The sequence below is a fragment of the Onychostoma macrolepis genome, chromosome 23 (assembly GCF_012432095.1).
Source record: "Onychostoma macrolepis isolate SWU-2019 chromosome 23, ASM1243209v1, whole genome shotgun sequence".
Lineage (NCBI taxonomy): Eukaryota > Metazoa > Chordata > Actinopteri > Cypriniformes > Cyprinidae > Onychostoma > Onychostoma macrolepis.
The window spans coordinates 7,167,507-7,189,591 of NC_081177.1; the positions used below are offsets into that span (position 1 = coordinate 7,167,507).

Sequence of the window (22,085 nt, forward strand, 5' to 3'; positions counted from 1 at the left end):
ACAGCTCCCATTAAACTTCATTAGCTTCTTGGGGAAATTAAAAAATCATGAAACTATAATATAACTGGCAATATCTTGCAGCTAGAAATCTAGTTTATGAGAAAACAAAAGAGTGCTAGTGAATATAATGACTCTATAATGGCACTTTAATGACAATCAATACAATTGCCCAACATGACCCATTCATCTCAGAGGAGCTGAGTCTGAGGAGTCTGAGGAGACTCTTTCATTAGTTACACACAGCTAAAATACATTACAGCACTTACCTGTTCTTAATTAAAAAATTCAAGCATTGTGTCATAATGCATCATATAGGTTAATAATAAAAGACATCACAATGTGATATACATTATCGTAAGACATTTTTAAAACCTTACATTACCAGTCAGATATTTTAATAATTAAGATTTGTGTGTGTGTGTTTAAAAGAAGTCTCCTATTATCATCAAGGCTGCTTTTATATAGCTAATCAAAAATACAGTAATATTGTGAAATATTATTACAATTTAAAATAACTGCTTCCTATTTTAACATATTTTAAAATGTAATTTATTCCTGTGATCCAAAGCTGAATTTTCAACATCATTACTCCGGTCTTTAGTGTCACATGGTAGTGTATCACAGTTTCCACACAAAAATATTGATCAGCACAACTGTTTTAAACATTTATGATAATAATTAATGGTTTCTTGAGCAGCAAATCAGCATATTAGAATGATTTCTGAAAGACTGGCGTAATGGTGCTGAAAATTCAGCTTAGCATCACAGAACTTATATTCAAATAGAAACAGTTGTTTTAAATTGTAATACTAATTCACAATATTGCAATATTTTTTTGTGAGCAAAAATACTTCTTTTAAAAACCTTTGACTGGTAGTGTCTATAGCAAATGGAAATAATGAAAAGAAAAAAAAATGCATCCTGCATGTGAGACAGGTGTGTAATCACATACAGCTGAATAAACTATTTAGAGATTTATAGCCATTTAAAATCATCTTTGGTTCTCTGAGCTCAAAGGCCAGACATAATACCAGGTAAACCCTTTTGATGGTCACATAATGCCGGATGTGTGTCATTACATGCATTTCAGCTCAATCCATTTAACCGGGCAGTGTTAAATGTCATGGTTTATGAACATAACATATTTGCTCATTTTATGTTTATGTGATGGCTCATAATAGTAAAAGATCTTCCCAAACTCATTTGCGTTATAATGACTGAAGAACTTTGTCCCCTGCTGTTCTCGAGGTAAAACAATTGTGTACACGTGCTGTGACTGGCGTACACTGATTATAGCCATATTTTCAAATATCTTCTTTTTCACTGTGATTAATTCTAGAGCTGACTGTTTCCATGGAGATATTCAAATGACTTGACATCGGTTTTCCTAACTTTTCTTTGATGCTGCATCATTAAAATCTCATGGTAACCTTTGTTACCTTTGAGATCTTACCGTGTGGCAGTTGTTGTTTCATGGCAAAACGATTTAACAGCAGGTTAATGTTCAACCAAGTTTATCATGTGCGTGCCGTCATTTCTCAACTCGATCAAAACTTTTAAAAAAAGGTTGTGACATTTTTAGGTAGATTGGAAACTCTCTCATTGCTTTAATATAAGCACAGTCATCATGTAAATTTGTTTTGATTCCTTTTCTTTGTTTTAATATGCTGTTTAATGCTGTAAATCACACTAAGCGAGTTTAGGCAAAATAATATGCTTCTTAAAACAAAGGTAAATGGCAATTTTACAGGTTATTGTTCTTATAGTAAAATCAGAGGTGGAAATGTCAAACACATGCAGCTTTAGGCAGAGATATGCTTCATAAAGAAGATTAGGCATCTAGATTAGACACAGTCAATTAAATGTACTTTAAATGCTATTATTAATGCAAATGCACAATCCTTCTGGCAGACGTACAATGTGAAGAATACATTCTGTATGGCTGTAAAAGAAAAACAATGAAAGGTTGTTTTTCATCAGGATGCCAGTAAATTCTGTTGGAATGATTTTCAGTGGGAACAGCTTTATCAAAGAGAGCAAAAACAGGCATAAGCCTTGACAAGTCATTTCAGCTATGTACTGGAAAAAACACATACAACAACAAAGCATTGTGATGCAAATACAAGGTACGTGAATCGTAAAATAAAAACCTGGAAGGAATAGTTCACTCCAAAATGAAAATCTGTAATTGATTGATAAAAAGATGTAGATGAGTTTGAGAAATTTAGCATTGGATCACTTGTTCAACAATGGATCCTCTGCAGTGAATGGGTGCCGTCAGAATGAATGTGCAAACGGCTGATAAAAACATCATAATAATCCAGTGAAAAAGTCCATTCCCTGTTGTCCTCTCATATCAAAATCCATCAAAATATTTGTTTAAAACATTTCACTGGAGAAAACAGTATTACGGATACAGGACTTCAGGCAGAAGCAATGGTTTTAATGCCTTAATGATGTAGTTGATTCAGTTGAACATGCAGCTTTTCACTTCGCAACATGTTCATTGATGAATTGGAGTGGTGTGGATTACTTGTGGATTATTGTGATGTTTTTATCAACTGTTTGGACCCTCATTCTGACGGCACCCATTCACCGCAGAGGATCCATTGGTGAGCAAGTGATGTAATGCTACATTTCTCCAAACCTGTTCATATGAAGATACAAACTCATCTACATCTTGAATGGTTTGAGGGTGAGTACATTTTCAAAAAATCATTTAATTTTTGGTGAACTATTCCTTTAAGTTCCAGCAATGAATCTTTAGAAACAACAGATGTTGTGTGTGCCAGTCATTTGCTCTGATGGGAGTTTAATATTTTGTCTGCGCAGTCTGTTTTATCTCCTTTGCATTTGCTAGATTTTGAATGAGCTGCACATTAAATGCATTTTTCTAAACTTTGGGAAAGTACAACATCAAAGCACTGAGGCATTCTAAAATGTAAATATTTTGATATGAACAAAGTAGAGATGTACAAATGTTTAACACTAAAATAAGGTACTAGCAACCCCAAGGCTCAATTTTCAGGGAATGCAAGAGCTGATAAAAATGTATCCTTTGCATGCATTGTAAATAACTTTGGATGAAAGCATCTGGTAAATGCGTAAAAACCAACAGACTGGTGGGGATTACTGAAACCTTCAACCTCCAAGAGCATCGCCGCAGATGACAGACTTCAATACGGAGACATAGTGAGATTCTCATTTATCCATATATGATGGAGAGACTTAGTCAGAGAAAGATCTTTTTCATGGTAAATTTATTCGTAAATGAAATCCAGATGGGACTTGTAATTAAATTAAAGTCATTTGCACTCGTTGTATGGTGGAAGTTAATCATCATTAAAGCTCCAGTATAAAATATAAGTCAAACGCCCTACTTTATGACAAAAGCAAATTATTGTGACCAGTCTAACCTAAGAGAAAAAAAAAGAAAAAAAACTAAACAGTGTTAAAATTAATCTAATTTATTATGTTTATTATAATTTATTTGTATGGTGGAAGTTAATCATCATCAGAACTGCACAAGCATAAATATAGAATAAAATAATAAAATAAAAAACTGAGACATTAAATTTACTAGAGTTAAAATGAAATTAATTTGATATTTATATTATACTGTAATTTATTTGTATGGTGGAAGTCATCATCAGAGCTCCACAAGTATAAAATATAAGTGAAACACTATTGTGACCAGTCTAACCTTAAAAAAAGAACATAAAATAAAGCAGTTTTAATACAAAATGAGATATTCAGTTTACTAGCATTACAATTAATATCATTTGTTATTTTTATTATCATTTATTTGTACAGTGGAATCTTTATAAAGCTCCACAATAATTAAATCTAAGTGAAACGCACTGATTTTATGACTAAAGGAAACAATTGTGACCGGACAAAATTAGAACAGAGAGCACTTTTAATACAAAATGAGACATTAAATAAACTTACTATCATTAACATAATCAAATTTATTATAAATACAATAAAATCAATTTTTGAATTCCAATATTGTATGAACCTTAAACATTATATATGCAAGTATTAATGTTTTAATTGCTGTCAGTACAATAATATTGTATGCACTCCAAATGTAAAAAGAATATGTGTGCGCTAAAATTACAAGTTCGAATACAAGTTTAGGTATTACAAATCCAGGGGTTTAAACCTTGAACCTACAGCAGCAGAGATCATTAACTACCACCTGAAGAACTTACTAAACACAGCAGCAGGTGTGGAGTGATGATCTATTGTATTGGCCTCTGTATTCCTACAGGGCATCAATACAATAATGAGCTTTCTTTTGATATCGGTCTGTTATTTCTCTGCGACTGTAGCTCTGTGTGCGGTTCTGAAGATGGAGGATCCAATTAGTGAAAGATCGTGCTGTAAATCTCATGAACGTTCTCAGAAGCTCAGCATCTCATATTCTTCAGGGAGATCTTCTCTTAATATCCTTCAATCTTCTTTCCCACTCAGTGGAGGATCCAATCAATTAAAGCAGTTGAAGTGTGATGGATGCACAAACCCACATCTCATAATGGGTAAAAAAACGCTTGTTTTTGACACTGGAAAATTGCCTAATCTGTTACTGTGTAGAAGCGCCTCATCTTTTCATAAATGATTGATTCCCTCTAATAATTCATTATACATTGTTGCTGAATAAACAGGCACCTGAGAACATAATTCAGACGTCAGCATATGCTACGGATTATCCTGTATCATTGTCAGCTGAATTCAAAACCTCATGAAATGTTTGACAAGCACAGTTTTCTTTCCTGAGTTGACATATTTCCCTGTTTGAACAGGTAGATGGGGGCGGGACATATTGAAGGGCTTTGTTATAAAGTTAAAAATTAACTACAAAATAACTGCTTTTAACTATTTTTGATAGCTTTTAGTAGTACACTATTGATGTTACACCGTGTCCTAACCAGATGCAATGAAATGAGATTCCAATAATAAGAGTTTTTCAGTCCACAGACACACCACGGCTATGAAATGCGTCAAAAATCTCCAGCCAATCAGAAGAGTGTGTGGACGTGTCTCTCTCTGAGAACCAAATGGTTAAGTATAATCAAATAGATAAGTTAAGTTCATTTTTGTCACAAAATACAAATATCAAACAGATAATTGCTACTTATGTTAATAGTCTGACTTCTTTTTTCCTCACAATTGCGCGTTTATATCTCACAATTCAGACTTTTCCCAACAATTTCACGTTTATATGTCAATTCAGACTTTTTCCCACAACTGCAAGTTATAATAACTCGTAATTGTGATTATGAACCTCTCAATTCTGACCTTTTCTCTAAGATTTTGTTTTATCTCTTGCAAGTCTATATCTCATAATTCTACATTTATATCTCACAATTTTGACTTTTTCTCGCAATTCAGAATTTTATATATTAACCAAGTTTATTTTTATAAAAAAGTAAAAAAAAATATATATATATATATATATGTGTGTGTGTATATATATAATTTTTTTTAAAGTCCTTACTGTGAGATATAAACTAAATTCAGAGAAAAATGGAAAAAAGTCGCATTTACCTTTTTCATATCTTGTTCCATGGCAGAACTTCCATAGTAAGTACATAATCAAATACATAAATATTAACCCATTTTAACATTATTTAAAAATACATACCGAGTGACTGAAACAGTTCACAGTTATAACATTAATGCTTTCTTACATTCATTTTCAAGATCTGAGGTAAATTCTCCATTGTCATTTTCAGTATGGCGATATATTCCAAGTCATATTAGACACTTTTAACATTAATAATAATAATAAAGCACATAATCAGGACCTGAGATTATCATTGTCATAGTTTGTATGTTGTTCCAGCTGCAGAAATAAACAAAATTTCTAAAACCGAATCTGTGTCGTGGCTGATTAAGGCAAAAATGTGTCACGCCATTGCATCACGTTTGATTAGGACATGGTGTTAGCTTTGAAACTAACAGTCGCAAAACTCAACAAAGTAATATATAAATACTCAATCTTATTTCTGTGCATTCCAGGACAGTGTAGAGGAGGCTATAAATTCTTTGTTATATGTGAAGCATTTCATATGTTAAGTGATACCGAATGGCTTTACTCTTTCTCTTTGGCTGTCATCAGTGTCTACAGCTCGGTGAAGCGGTCGTCATTTGAGAACGCTTGATTGTAGACGCCTTCTTTCCTGCCAAGACTGGAAAGTGTGGTTCCGTTCTCTTTGACTATTCCTTCATCCACTTCTGAAAGACCAGCAGCTTTTTCTTTGGCTCTGTGGTGAATAAAGCATCATAAACAGGTCAGAGAGGGACCTAACAGTAAAGTATGTTTGTGTCCAGGAAACTGCTTGCACCTGGGATTAACCACTCGGGAAGCTACTTTCAAACTAGTTCTCGAAGCTACAAGCTACTTTAAAGTAGTTAAATAGGCCTGCATCCAAGCTAAAAGTTAACAATTCTAACTACATTCATTAAGCCATTTTAAATAACTAATATTTATTAATATCTCTAAATTATATACACTACCATTCAGAAGTTTGGTTTGGGGTATTTTATTTATTTATTTGAAGAAAGAATTGTATTGGGTACATTTACTGTATAATGTCACAAAATATTTTTATTTCAAATAAATGCTTTCTAGTCATCCTGGAATGCTGAAAAGAATCTGGTTTTGACAAATATATTAAGCAGCATTTGGCATTAACATTTAGTTTAGTTTGTTCTAATGTGTGTTTAAAAAAAAAAAAAAGATGAACTTAATGTTGTCAACATTGCTATTTTTAGTTTGTTACTGCCTAACATTAGTGTTAACATGCATCTCAGGTGATCCAGTCACAAGTAGACAGCATTAAATACAGATGTAGACAAAATTTATTTTGATCCAGTCGCTGAAATTCCATTCATATTTACTAAAAATGGATGTGACTACATCACATTTGCACTTTAAATGCTAATGCATCTCAGACAACAACAAAGGACCACCTACTCACATGTCAATCAAACACTGCACTAAAACTAGTTCCATAACCAAAGAAGAGTCTAATATACATAAGGAAAAACTTGTACATATATGAGGTCAGAGATCAAATCTGATTATATGTGGGCACAGGAGATGCATTTTAAATGCTCGGTTAAAGTCCGTCTTGTCACCTTTAACCACTTTAAACTTGCATTTTTGTCTTGTTTTCCAGTACAAATAAGTATCATTCTTAAAGATTAAAGTGCCCCTATTATGGGTTATGAAAGGGTGATTGGTCTAATTGGTCGATTTCATTTAAAGCAGTGTTAGTGAACACAGTGCTGCTTTATGTACAGCCGTTACCGGGGAAACAGCTATTTTTAACGCTCCAAAAGCAGCACTTTCATTCAGACCAATGCTAAAATCAAATTTTCCCAGGTCTGCGCGCACAACAAGTGGGCGGGCGATATGCTAATGTTTCATGTTGACGTCAACATGCAACGGCTTGGGATTCGTTTTAAAAACGACTGGTTTCAGTGACTCAGAGTCGACTCTTTCTTTTGAGAGACAATAACTTTATACACGGTGCACTTTCAGATTTAAAACTTTGCAGGATGTTTTCATTCATTTAGAGATGTGTTACACACTGCATGAAATGTCATTTTCAAAAATCCATAATAGGGGCACTTTAAGATATTTTTCTTGTTTTGAGCATGAAGTCACTTAATTTTGATAGATTTTTCAAAAACAAGATTTACAGTAATATCTTGAGTATTTTTGCTTCTTAAGTAAATGTGTGCAAGTCACTTAATTTTGATAGACTTAATATCTTGTCATTTTGCTTCTCAAGTAACTTGCATCTTGATTTAAAAATGTCTTGATACTGGAAAACCAGATAAAAATACTGAGGAACAAAATCTTTTTTTTTTTTTTTGCAGTGATTGTTAATACTAGGTGCATCATTGATCACAATTAATACTATTTGAATGGTTTGTCAAAAGAGCGTTACTGACCGTCGTTTTCTGCTTACTGTGGACATCAGTAAAGCCACGATCCCCACAGCCACAGCACCAATGACCACCCCAAACACGATGAGCCAGGGTTCAGTGTCGTATGTGATCGGGGTCGCCAGCGTCGGCGGGATTCCCATGAACTCCAGGGTCATGTCCGATAACAGGAACGCATTGTTTATGCGATGCTTATTCTGCCTGGAATAATAAATAATGTGTTAGGGATCTGGCATGTTAAAGGAGAAACGGTAGTATCACAGATCTAGATGCTCAGAATCTTTTCATGATCAAAAATGTCTAGTTTTTAGGCTTAACTATCAAACCTCAAAGTTGAGCTCCTTATGCAAAGGCTTTTCTAAATAGGTAGCAAAATTATGCTGCCTTATAAGATATCTTGTTTTTGGTTCAAATCTATGATTATCATGTACGTCCTAGATGATTTGTGTAAAAACACAAAGAAAATGTGGCAAACAAAGAAACTGTTAATACATTAAATTTTATGTATTACTGAAAATTATGATAACACTATTACTATTTTGTGCTTATTTAAATCTTGAATCATGGCATGTTAAAATCACACTCTTGTGCAAACGATGCATCTCTTGTGCTTTAAGTACTATGAAATGCTTGTGTAATTAAATGTATTATAGTTCATTTGACTTAATTTTAACTTAATTTTGATCAGTTTTAGTAAACAACTTAATATTTTACATGTGCTTTAGTACAGTGTTAGTCAACACGTCAACATCTGTATTTATTTGAGCATAATGAATGTTCTTTAAAGTACAAAACATTTAATTTGACATTAGAAAATGCACTTTTTAAAAAAAGTGTACTTAAGTGTGCTAAAAAAAATGATCATTAACTTGTACTCTCTTTAAATACACATAAGTGTCCTTTTATTTCATTAATATTTAATTATCTGCAAATTCTTTTTTTTTTTATTATTATTATACTTTTAAAACTTTGAAGTAGCTTCATGTAGTTGGCATTCAAGCAAGCCAGCTCACTTGGAGGATTTGAGACAGAGCCATAAGTTTTTGCAAGACTGCCCATGTGCTGTGTACCATCTAGAAAGCCATCAGCACATACAGTCTAAACCTATAAACCTACAGCACAGAGCACTGACTCACCTCACTGCTCGTTCTACTTGTTCTTTAGGGATCAGTTGGTCTGGATCATTTGGTGATGTCACCACGAACACAAACGACACTCTTTGTGTATCATTGCACACCAGTATGTTTGTAATGCTGAAAAAGATCAATTAGAAAAATGTGATTTTTTTTTTTTAGAGGCAGATGTGTTTTTTTTTTCTTTCTTTTTTCGAGGGCATCATAGAAAAAGCACTGAAACTAATAAAACAGCCTTACACAAACAAACCTACACAGCATAAAAATCATTGTTTTAATCAATACTTGTGTCTTGATTTCGAGTATGAGAAGCAAAATTGTGTGGGATAATGTGTAGGCTTTTTTCCCCCCCAGAGAACCTTTTTTTTTTTTCACTCATTTGCAAATTACTTTTTCTCTTTTAAAATTTATTTTTTATAATTTATGTCATAGTGTCCTCTTAAAAGTTGACAAAATTAACTTTTAGTCATCACAAACTTGAAAAAATAGGAAGCAGCACAACTGTTTTCATCATTTATAATAATTAGGAATGTTTCTTGAGCTGCAAATCAGCATATTAGAACGATTTCTGAAGGATCATGTGACACTGAAGACTGGAGTAATGATGCTGAAGATTCAATTTTGCATTACAGGAATAAATTATATTTTTAAATATATATTGCAATAGAAAACAGATATTTTAATATTCAGTAATTGTTTCACAATATTACTGTGTTTGTTATCACATAAATGAGGCCTTGGTGAGAGAAAACATTTGATAAATTCTTACCAACCCCAAACTCTCTAACAGTATTTTATGCAATTTTGCTTCCCAAGTGAATGTATCTTGTTTTAAAGATCCTTAAATATATATATATATATATATATATATATGTGTATATATATATATATTTTTTTTTTTTTTTTTGTGTGTTTGTTTTTGCCATGCAAATTCACATAATGCCAGTAGACATGGTTTGTCAATATATACTGGAAGCAGCCAATAAGAATCAAACACAAACAGCATCTCATCAATGTAACATGATGCTGCAAAAGAAGTGCACGCTCCCTATCCAGTACACCGGCATCAATCAATACTGTGGTTCTCTCACAAACAAGCCTGAAGCATTTCTGCAACACTTCAGCTGTGAGATTTCACAATCGTTGGGGCCGATATCTGGCTGGGAAAGGTTAACCGCATTGATTTCCCTTGACCCATTAGTGTCTATATCAGCCCGTGATTACACTGGTTAAATTAATCAGTCGTGCTTTCCCTACATCTGAGAGTGGCTCAATTGCACGAATATAATTGAGGGGAAAAACATTGATTAAAAAATGCATATTTAATCCATTAAAACAGGTCAGGCCTAAAATGACACGCATTTCTTTTTTCACCTGTAGATGATCACTGTTACTGAATGTGTAAAGTGATTGCTAGATCATAGGGCTTTGATAATAATCCATCATTAAACAAAATTATACCTATTCATTGCACATCATACCTCATTTGAAGTCACTAAAATGATAGCTTTGTGAAGCTTTATGGATATGCGTTTTAAGCAAGTACTTGGTTGTACAATCGTGTTTGTTAATGTGTTGCTATGGGATTTTATTTTTTTACCTATTTTATGTTTTATGAAAATCAAAAGTTTGAGCACAAAAAGTACTGGCACACCTCAATGAGGTATTATCCTTGTGGAATTGAATTGAGATGCACACTGAAAATTTGCTACTTAGGGTTATGAGTTTGTTCAAATTCCTAACTCTGAGTGAAACAGAAAAAATACTACAAGAAAGTCAAGAAGATAAGAAAGGCAGTGGAAACGCTGCTCTGGCCTGGGAGCTGATATAGATTTGCGTGTCAGCAGCGTAGCAATGGAATCTGAGACCGTGCTGTCAAATTATTTGCCGAAGGGGAGGCATATAAATTGGAAAGAGGAGAGGGCCGTGATTGGAGCCTTGGGGGACACACCGCGTTAGACTGGAACAGTACATGATCTATGTTCCTCAATAGATACAAATTACTGCCTTTGCGCTAAGAAATGATGTTAGCCAGAGGAAAACTCTACCAGTGATGCCAAAGGCTGATAAGCGGTGAGTAGAATATTATGGCAGACGGTTCCAAAAACTGCTGGATATTAAGATTTAACGCATAAAATTGTAAACCCGTCTGTTATTTTTAAGGTAATGTAAAACAGTGTAATATAATGCAACTCAAACCATTGCAACACATGACAATGCAATGCAAGGCAGAGCAAAATAATGTAACAATCTCAGTTTATCTTAAATTCTTAACCCATCTGCCATGTAATATAGCACAAAGCAATGCTGCAAAAATACAATACAATGCAACACAAAGCAAAGTAATGGAACGCAACAAACGCAATACAATGCAATGCAGAGCAATGTAACATAATATGATCTTAGTTTATCTGAAATTAATATCTCAAAGCAATGCAACATGAAGCAAAACAATATAGCGTGATATAATCTTGGTTTCTTTGAAATGGTTAACCTCTGACTCTGATCTCTGTTATGTTTGCTTGTAAAGCACTTTGAGAAAGCAACTTTAAAGGTGCCATATAAAATAAATGCATTATTATTATTATTATTATTATGTAACATAACAATGCAAAGCAGCAATAAAAAGCAACACAACAAATGCAACGCAAAACAGTGCAATGCAGAGCAATATAATAAAATAATCTTGGTTCATCTGAAATGGTTAACATTTCTGTCATGTAATATAACATAACAATGAAATATAATGCAAAGCAATGCAACACAAAAGAATGTAACTCAAAGCAATGAAACAACAAATGCAAAGCCAACAATATAACTTAATATATTCTTGCTTTATCTGAAATTATAAGCCTAATGTCTCTGTCATAGAATGGAATGGAATGCAATAATGAAATAATCTTGGTTTTAATTTTTATTTTTCTTCTGAAATGTTTTAACATAATGTTTCAACATTTCAACAGTTTCAACATTTAGCATAACATATTTTGTTTTAGTTGAAAGCTCATCTAACATTTTTTTAATGTATCTACTTGTTTTAGAATGTTAAGAGAAAATTCAAATTATAAAGTGGAATGCTCCCTTGAAGTTCAAATAACCATGAGAAAAAAAAATAAAATAAAAAACATTTTAAAAACTGGATGTCTTGAACATTCAGAAATAATGTTTGCATAACTTAATGGGAACATTAGCAAAATGTTCTTAGAATATTTTTGTTAGTTGGGTAAGTTAATGTAACCCAAAGCTATGCTGCAACAAAGCAAGCAGAGCAATGCAAAGAACACAAAGCGGAGCGATGCTACGCAATATAACATAATATAATCTTGGTTTATCTGAAATTGTTAACCTCTCTGTCATGTATTTTAACATAATGCAGTATAATATAACACAAAGCAATTCAATGCAAAGCAATGCTTTGAAGAAACACAAAGCAAAACAATGCAAAGTAATGCAATATAATGGAGCCTAATATAATCTTGGATTCTCTGGTTTCATGTTTCACATATTTTACCCTAAGTCATGTTATAATAGTTCACATTTTACAGTCGTAAACCTTGGGTAGGTTAGGTTAATGTTCTCATTTGAATACAGATGCAACAAGCAGGCCAGTTTTAAATAACTGCTTTTCCATCTAGAAATGTTGCCAGATAATTCACTTTACTCGTCTGAAGTTTTCTGAAACATACCACCTGTTTCCCTCAGGTACAAAAACTGAGAAACTAAACCCAGCACTTGAAAGTATCTACGGCTGTAGAAGCACATCAATATTTAATGAAGCAAGCACCGAGGAAGCTTATGATTGGCTGTTTGTTGTTAAAAAAAACACGTTGCATTTCAGAACCCCAATGTTTCACACTGTTGCAACCATTGGCAGTGTTGACAAAACCTGACCCACGCATGAAGAACAGACCGATTTGACTCTGAAAGCCATCGGCTCTTACTCAACAGCTGTGGTCAAATCATTCTGCTCACGTTTGCAATCACAAACAAAGTGGTCATCACAAAAACAACCTTGGGCTGAGCAGATTTGCTGTTGATTGACTTTTGTAAAGTGTGTCACCTGCTCGTGGGTGTAAAAGCGGTACTCACTTATACGTGTCTTGATTAGATTGTTTCCTCATCGCATACGCCAGAGTAGATCTGAAGAGAAACATCTCGCTCTCATTCCACTCATACTGAGATACACAGAGAAAAAAAAAAAAAAAAGTTTAATTATTTAACAAGTTGCACAATATGCCTGAATAAAATTACAAATAAGGACATCAAACCAAATGAAAAGAGAAGTAAACCAAAACCTACGGCTTCATCTCCGAGGGCCGTTTTAATGCTGAGTCTGACTTTAAATCCATCTTGACTGTCTAAAGAGAGAGAAAGAGAGTTCATTTATTAACAGAAATCATTGCTTGCTGTTGTTGTGTGGATCCGTTACTACTTGTTCTTTTTGAGCTGATAAAGCTTTTGCTGTGTTTGTCCTTATTTGCCATCCTCGTAAAAGATTCTCATTAGGGAATTGATGTGTCACTTTATTTCTCAGTGATTTCTCAAGATACCGAACTGAATGAGATCGGATAAGATGCCAAACAAGAAAGTGAGTCAGTTTTTTTTTTTTTTGGTCAGACAACAAAGTGGCAGAATCCAGTTTAGAATGTTTAGACGCTTCAGCGATGATTTTGTCCTTATTTAAACTCTCTTGAAGTTTCAGTTCACTGTAATTTCACACTCCCTCTGAACATTTCCACTTTCTCCTTTCCTTTAAATGTATCCTGACTATCGTGAATTGAGTTCCCTTTTCCCTGGCAGGCGAATCTCTCAAAAATATCATATAAAAAATGTTTAAAAAAAAGACAAGGCAAGACAATGAAGCCTAAAACTATATAAAAAAACTGAAACTGTTAAAAAAATAATAATAATAATAATAATTTTATTGCTTGAAACAAAATAAACCAAAATAAAATACAAAACTTAAACTTACTAAAATAAGTACTAAGAGTATTAAAATAACTAAAACTACTTAAACTAATGAATAATAAAAATTGTATAGACATATACAATAAAGATGACAAAACACAAAAAATGTATTGAAATTAAGTGAAAACAGAAAACAAAAACAAAACAAATTCAAAATATTTATAAAAAATTATAATAGCATTTTAGTGATACTGAACTATGATAAATTTTTCTATGAAAACTTTCTCATTTCTCACTGAATTACTTTTTATATATTTATTTAAAATGTGTTTTTGGTATTTTTATTATATTAAATTCAAATTCATTAAATTAAAAAAGGCAGTAAAACAGATACTATAAATATCGTAATAAATAAATAAAATAAAGATAAACGGATTTTTAAAATGAGAATTGGGGGGTTTTTGCTCGCAATTATCATGAAAATAATTTTTAATATTTTCTGTATTTTTTCTTTCTGTCGCTTATGAGCTGAGGTATGACTCGAAATCTGTCCTGAACATCATTTTTTTTTTAATCCATCCATTTTATTAATAAAAAAAATATATATTATTATTATCTGCAAATGCTTAATTCTATCTGATTGAACACATTTTCTAGTGCATTCATTCATCTTTAACACTATCATTCAGCCTCTCGTGTTTTCTTTCCAGCTGTGAGATTAAAAATGACTGCAGCTACTCTAAACTCAGAACAAATGACCAACCCTCAGCAGGTGCAAAGATCAGAGGAAAACCATTTCACTCAAACAGACACCAATTCACACAAGATCCCGGGAAATCTGAGATGTTTTACCTTTACAAAGATCCTTCGCTACCAGGGGAGGCAGGAATATCAGAAGAAGAACTCCAGCTAGCATCTCTCTCTATCTGGATGAGCAGCTTTATCTCATATGCTGCTGAATTCAGCGGTCAGAGATTATAAACCGGTCAGAGCATAAGATACAAAGGGCTGGACGTAGCTGTTTAATGGTTAAGCAATGACTAGACCTGCCCCCAAAGCGAGAGAGAGTGTCAGAACAAACACTATATATTCAGATATAGTGGAAAAAAACTGTCAGCGGAAAACATAAATGTAAATTTAAAAGGAGAGCTGCATTTTGAAGAGCCTGGCTGCCTTTGATTGTTTCTGCCGTGAAATAATAAAGTGAAATAGTGTGGGAGTCTGTAAACAGCTCTCCAGCTTGCGCTCAGGTCTATGAATGTAAATGCGTATGATTTTTCTTCATCATAACAACAGATGTGGCTGCGCTGACCTGCTCTGTTTTTATTTTTTTGCTTCTGTAATAACTGTCTTCTCGTCTCAATATGTAAACACAGCAAACACCGGGTGTTTACAGCTGTATGATGTGTGATATCAACATGAACGGCATTTTGACTTATGCCTTCATGCTGTTGTTTAAAGTTGTATTTTTTATTTTTAATGATGTGTTTCTGAATATGTCTTCGGTAACATCACTTCAAAGTGTCAGCGTACTCACGTAGGTGGGTCAGACATGGGTTGTTTCTGAAAAATACAAGGGAAATCAGTTCTCAGATGAAGGCTGTGCTTCCTGTGAACCCTGATGATTGAAGCAAACCGCTTCTTCTGCATCTTCCCTTTGCTTGAGATGAAAGCTTTTCCTGCAAGACCAGAAAAAGACAAATCAGACAAGAAAGAAGTTTGATGGTTAACCACCTTCTGACACTGCAAGATGAGGAAACGTTCAATGCGGTTAATTTGTTACCTAATAAAGACACCAGGTTTACTCATTCATCGTCGTATACCTCAAGTTTCATATTTAGAATCAGTCTATTTATATTTTTATGCAGCAAAGGAACATTAAATACTGTCAACATTTGAAAAAAAGTGTATCATGGCCTCCACAAAAATATGAATCAGCACGACTGGTTTTAGCATTGATAATAATAAGAAATGTTTCTTGAGCAGCAAATATTAGAATGATTTCTGAAGATGACACTGAAGACTGGAGTAATGATGCTGAAAACTCAGCTTTACATCACAGAAATAAGTTACATTTTAAAATATATTCATATAGAAAACAGTTATTTTGGATTGTAACAATTTTTCACTTTTTATTTTTTAAACAAATAAATGCAGCGTATAAGAGATTCTCTCTCTCTCTCTCTCTCTCTCTCTCTATATATATATATATATATATATATATATATATATATATATATTCAGATATTAGATAAAAGCAAATATTATAACTTGCTGTAAGAACACCGAGCCCCCCCCCCCACACACAATTTCCCTAATGAGTATTTTGTCATATTTTCCAGTAAAAATAAACATCCTTACGAAAAGATAAATGTATTTGAGAAGCAAAGTAGCATCAGATATTACATTTTCAGAGAATATATCCTGAATTATGTGTTTCATCTCAGCCCCTGGCAATTTTCTATGCATAACCCTCACTAAATTCTGTTAAATTTATGCTTAAAACAAGAAACAACACTTTGCCGACAGGGTAAGAAAAATAAACCTAATTCAAGTATCTTTCACAATTTTGCTACTCACAGAAATGTCTTGTTTTCAGGAGCTTTAATAAGATATTTTGCCGTTAATATCTGCAAAAGCAAATTTTCCAAATGCTATGCTTACTTGATTTTAGTGTTGTTTCAACTACTTTTCCCGCATCAGTAAATTCCACACAGGATATAAAGTCATATGAGACGCTGTTAGATAAGTGTCTGTCACATATAAATGTCGTAAAATGTCATGCTTTGCTACCTGAGTGAACTATTGTTCATATGAGACAGGCAACACCCGAGAACTACAGTACCTTCATCAACTCATCATTTATAGTGGGAGAGATCAGTCTTCCTGAAGGTTTTTTCACTGTAATATGAAGTGCACAGGACACATTAACTCGAGCCAAGCCAAACATGACCTGAGGTGGAGAGAAATATGAAATGTCAATGTGTGTTTCACAATGATCATAGTTCATGAATTAGCTCTTGTGGAGCTCAAACCTGCAACCTTTGTCTTACCAGAGCAGATGTTTAACCACTAAGTCACATCACCCCACGATTCTGAGTTAATTTGGCCGACACAAGATGGCAGTAAAGATCTAATGTATTCTCTTTCAAACTCAAAGGGAAATCATTATTAGACTTCACAGTTAGTATTCTACATACATGGGATCTGTTCATTATTGATTGTGTCAGTAATTCACATCAAATGCATAAAAATGAATACAGTTTGCCATTTGAAATTGCACACTCTCTTTCAAGTTCTAAACATAAATAAAACAAGTAATTAAACAAGTCACGTTTTCGTGCAATTTTAAAATGTCATTATTTTTTCACACTTTTAATATGAAATGAGCATTTTTGAATGAAATGCAAATGTAAATATAAATGTAACATTTTAAATGCAAATGTAATACCACGTCTTTAAATCTTGAACAATATGTAAATATAAATATTAATATGAAGGTCAATTTTTAAACACAAATGTAAATGTTAAGTTTTTAAATTTTGAACATAAAATGTATAAATACATATTTCTAATTAAAGTAACATTTTAAATACAGACAAAGTTTTTAAATCTTCAACATAAAATGTAAATATATTTAATATATGTAGTCATTACTAAATGTAATGATTTAAATACAATGCAAATGTTATGTCTTTGTATGTTAACAATGGATATGTGACCCTGGACCACAAAACCAGTCGTAAGTGTCAATTTTTCAAAGTTGAGATTTCTACATCATCTGAAAGCTGAATAAATAAGAATCCATTGATGTGTGGTTTGTTATGATAGGACAATATTTGGCCGAGCTACAACTATTTGAAAATCTGGAATCTGAGGGTGCAAAGAAATCTAAATACTGAGAAAATCACCTTTAAAGTTGTCCAGATGAAGTTCTTAGCTATGCATATTACTGATCAAAAATTAAGTTTTGACATATTTACGGTAGGAAATTTACTAAATATCTTCATGGAACATGATCTTTACTTAATATCCTAATGATTTTTGGCATAAAATAAAAATGGATAATTTTGACCCATACAATGTAATTTTGGCTATTGCTACAAATATACCCCAGCGACTTAAGACTGGTTTTGTGGTCCAGGGTCACATATACATTTAAATATTAAATAAATCTAATCTAGTCTAAATACATTTTAACCTTCAAATACATTTAAAATATTATTAAAAATATATTTATGAAAATATCTTTATATTATTAAATCTGTATAATTTTAAAAGACTTTAAAGCAAGTATAAAGCAATTTTTAGATCTAAATCGTTAAAACACTATGTAAATGTAAACATTTAGGCTACATTTAAAGTCTAAATATATTTTAATTTATATCTTTATTACAAATAAAAAATAATTAAATATCAACGTCAATATTTAATCAAAATGCACATTTTACCTCTGAATATTTAGCCTGGTGTGTGCAGTGAGTTTGTGTGGTTTTGTGGCGCCTCTCTGCGGTCGGATGTGGTACTGAGAGAGAATCAGCTAATCCTCATCCGAGTTCATTGTGTGTGCGAATCTGTACAGGAGCACCGCAGAGCGGACGCGCCTCCCTCCTTCCCTCCTTCCCTCCCTCCGCCACAGGGCCACGGAGAGGCCGTACGTCTGCGGCTCGCGCTCGGGGATGGATCAGGGATCCGCCGCGGGCACCGGAGGGACCTTCATTTCCCTGAGTGACACTGAGCAGAGATGTTACTCGGGGCTGTACGCGGTCTGTCAGCCCGACAGCAGCGGCAAACTGGCGGCGGGGAAAGTGGCGGAGCTGTTCCGGGCGTCGCAGCTGCCGGCCGAGACGCTGCACCAGGTGAGTTTACGCGGAATTCACCGCCGCCCCTCATCGCGCTCCAGTATCGGATATCTGCTGTGTCTGGATGTACAGTCAGTATGTGGCGGTGTGTTCAGGAAAGAGTAAAGTTGAGGGACCTGCTTGTGCCTAGAGGGCGTTTATGGTACAGTGATGATATCAGATGGTAATACTATAGTACTATAGTCACAATAATTGAATGAGTGCCATATTCATACACTATTGACAAGATTCGTAAAGGAATTGCATGGCATTGCCATGGTGCCATGTCCAAAAACACATGGCAGTACCATGGTACTTTTTGGCAGTTGAAAGTGAACTGTTTAGTTTATACTGTAACTGTACTGTAGTATAAATACTAGGCGCAATACTGGATTATATGATAATAAAATCATTCTAGATATTATAGGCCTACTGTATAATCTTCCTCGCGGGATTAATACAGTCGAAGAATATCTATCTATCTATCTATCTATCTATCTATCTATCTATCTATCTATCTATCTATCTATCTATCTCTCTCTCTCTCTCTCTCTCTCTCTCTCTCTAAATATATATACAGCGCTGGATAGATTACTTACAAATGTGACCCTGGACCACAAAACAATAAGGGTCTTTTTTCTTTTCTTTTTTAAATTGAGATTTATACATAATCTGAAAGCTAAATAAATAATAAATACATTATTAACAACATGAAGTGCTTTACACATTACATTACGTCAGGGTTTTTTTTTTTTTTTTTTGTAATCTGATTACGTAATACAGATTACATGTAATTATATATATATATATATATATATATATATATATATATATATATATATATATATAACTTAAATATATAACTTTAATTAAATAAATTAATGAAGACTGTGTACTGTACAAGTATACTTTACTAATTTGATAGCTTGTTTTCCATTCTTAGTACATTTGATGTTGTGATATGGTAATCGAATTTAGCATAGTATTGAATGATTACCATATTTATATACATTGTTTTTGCTATGGTATTGCTAGTGTTTATACTAGATTTAGTCAGTATACACTCATTTAGTAATATATTATTTGCATATATATTCTGACTTGATATTGATTTATCTTGTTGTAACTCACAGTAATTTGATGATAAAATGCTGAATTTAGGGTCATGTGCTTGTTTTGAAGACATTTGGCTGATTTAATCAGTTTAAAAAACACTTCTGTATGTCAGTAATTCATTTTGAGGAGCATTTGAAGCTTCATTCTTTACAAACTTCCAGGCATTTTTACAGTAGTAAACACTAGGATGCGTCATGTGTCATTTGACACGTCATTTGAGTCAGGTGGAAGGTGTTTACTGTGTTCAGTCGGTCTTAATGCTTTGTGGGTGGTGTTCAAATACTCAGCTCCACAGTTGTGTGTTGTTACTGAGGGTGAATAGCCTTGTGAGCATGTGAAATCGGGATGACAGGAAGGGTGCTGCCTCATTCACACACAGATAACACTGGGCTGGACGGGACTCACAGGACTGGTTGTTAGGAGGGATACAAATAATATGTAATTTCACTTCAGTAATCCTTGAAAAGGTTTGCATGTTGCTCTGGTTTACAGAATGTGTTTAATAAACCAGCAAGAGGTTTACATTGACCATATTAGTTTTATTTTAGTCTTAAATTTAGCCACATTTATATGAGGAACAGTGATGTACTATTACAGCTTTTATTAACAGTTCGAATTCGTTTTTTTATTTTTATAAGTTCCATTTGAATTTTAGTCATTTTAGTTGCATTTTTGTCATTATTATTTTTAAATGTCTTTATTTATTTATTATTTTTTAAATTTCAGGTTTAGTTTGTTTTAGTATCAAGTTAAACTAAATGAAAAGTCTTTTTACAAAAGTAAATAATTCAGGCTGGTTTCTCTGCAGTAATATCATACAAATTTTTTATTTATCCATACAATTTTATTTAATTATTTTATTTTAATTTACACCCTCTTTGAACGCTTTGAATTTCAGGGGCCATTTTTTTTTCTTTTGCTACTGTACCTTTAAGACTTAAATGTAAATAGCCACTTTGCATGCGCTTTGCCTTTGCTTTGCTCATTTCACATTTTACTCACTGTGAGTTATTCTGGTGTTTAGGATTAGTAGTAGCCTATCTGTCCTACTTTCTACCTCACTGTGACTGGGTCAAGTTTCTGAACACCCGGTTGGCATTGTTGATGTGTTAAATTGGGCGGTCATGTGTTAATATATTAATCTGACGTCAGAAGTTTTTGCAGCTTAGTTTCAATAAATATCTAGTCTTCTTAGGCTGGGGAAGCTTTGAAATTGTTTTCATTTGTTATTTATTCTTTTAAATGAATGAATAAATAAAAAATAATAAATAAATACAATTTCTTATGGTATACACTACCATTCCTTTGTAGAAAATCAATATATTAGAATGATTTTGGAAGGATCATGTGACACTGAAGACTGGAGTAATGATGCTGAAAATTCAGCTTTGCATCACAGAAATAAATTACATTTTAAATTATATTCAAAATAGTAAATGGATATTTAGTCAAAATATTTCACAATACTTAATATTTGACTTTGTTTTTGATCAAAAAAGTGCAGCTTTGGTGAGCATAAGAGACATCTTTCAAAACATTTTCAAATCTTACAGACGCCAAACTTTTGAGAAGTATATGACCTCTTAACATATAGAAGATGATTTCTAAGATCTTTGCTTTCTGGCTCATATTTCATGGACTTTCAGGCACAAGTAATCTTGTGTAAACACAAACAAACTCAGGCGATTAGATGAAGTGTGTCTCAGCAGGCTTTGGCAGGGAGCGCTGCTGCAGTGTTCTGTGAGAATCATCTCATTGTGTTCCTGCACAGACAGGAAGTCCAGCATGTCCTTCTGCTCTGTTTCCTGTCCGTTTGCCCCGGCTTGGCGACCTATACCGACTTAACCAATAAAGAACGGGCAAACACACCCACATGCACAAAAACATTTGGGAAGGCCTCATTAGCAGGAAGCTTCACACACAGTCATGCTGTTTTTCTTTGTGTTGGTTTGTAGTGATGCATTTCAGTCATTAGAGTGATTTTTGGATGCCATTTTTATTTCTTGAACTGTTTGTTTTTGCTCTGCTATTTTGTCAAATACTCCCTTAAATGGCAACATGAAATCAGTTTTGGCCCTTTTTTACTTGTTTCTTTCATTTCCTGGTCTTATTTTGCAAGATG

The 22,085-nt window shown here is 33.3% G+C and overlaps 2 protein-coding genes across 4 annotated transcripts in view; one reads left to right on the top strand and one right to left on the bottom strand.

Annotated features, from left to right (window-relative positions):
- Positions 1-3,901: 3,901 nt before the first annotated feature.
- cltrn (collectrin, amino acid transport regulator) lies at positions 3,902-15,005 on the bottom strand. Its single transcript, XM_058764576.1, has 6 exons — positions 14,859-15,005; positions 13,398-13,456; positions 13,188-13,273; positions 9,102-9,218; positions 7,972-8,166; positions 3,902-6,272 (listed from the first exon to the last, which is right to left on the bottom strand). Exons 1-6 carry the CDS (start codon positions 14,920-14,922, stop codon positions 6,131-6,133), a joined length of 663 nt encoding a protein of 220 aa, XP_058620559.1. The 5' UTR covers positions 14,923-15,005; the 3' UTR covers positions 3,902-6,130.
- A 3,557-nt stretch (positions 15,006-18,562) lies between these two features.
- reps2 (RALBP1 associated Eps domain containing 2) overlaps positions 18,563-22,085 on the top strand; it is a 47,171-nt gene continuing 43,648 nt past the window's right edge. For 2 of the 3 annotated variants that reach the window (XM_058764304.1, XM_058764306.1), the window contains exon 1: positions 18,564-18,865. In XM_058764304.1, the coding sequence (XP_058620287.1) occupies positions 18,686-18,865 (180 nt within the window). In that variant the 5' untranslated portion in view covers positions 18,564-18,685. Of the gene's footprint in view, positions 18,866-22,085 lie in introns of all 3 variants that reach the window. The other variant, XM_058764305.1, reaches the window with a different exon arrangement.

Bases quoted from the DNA above. Each gene is read 5' to 3' on its own strand.
- cltrn (XM_058764576.1), bottom strand. From the start codon at position 14,922: ATGCTAGCTGGAGTTCTTCTTCTGATATTCCTGCCTCCCCTGGTAGCG. The intron at 13,457-14,858 runs GTAAAACATCTC...CTCTCTCTTTAG, and splicing joins AGCGAAGGATCTTTGTAAAG to ACAGTCAAGATGGATTTAAA. The intron at 9,219-13,187 runs GTGAGTACCGCT...GATCTTTTTCAG, and splicing joins TCTAATCAAGACACGTATAA to CATTACAAACATACTGGTGT.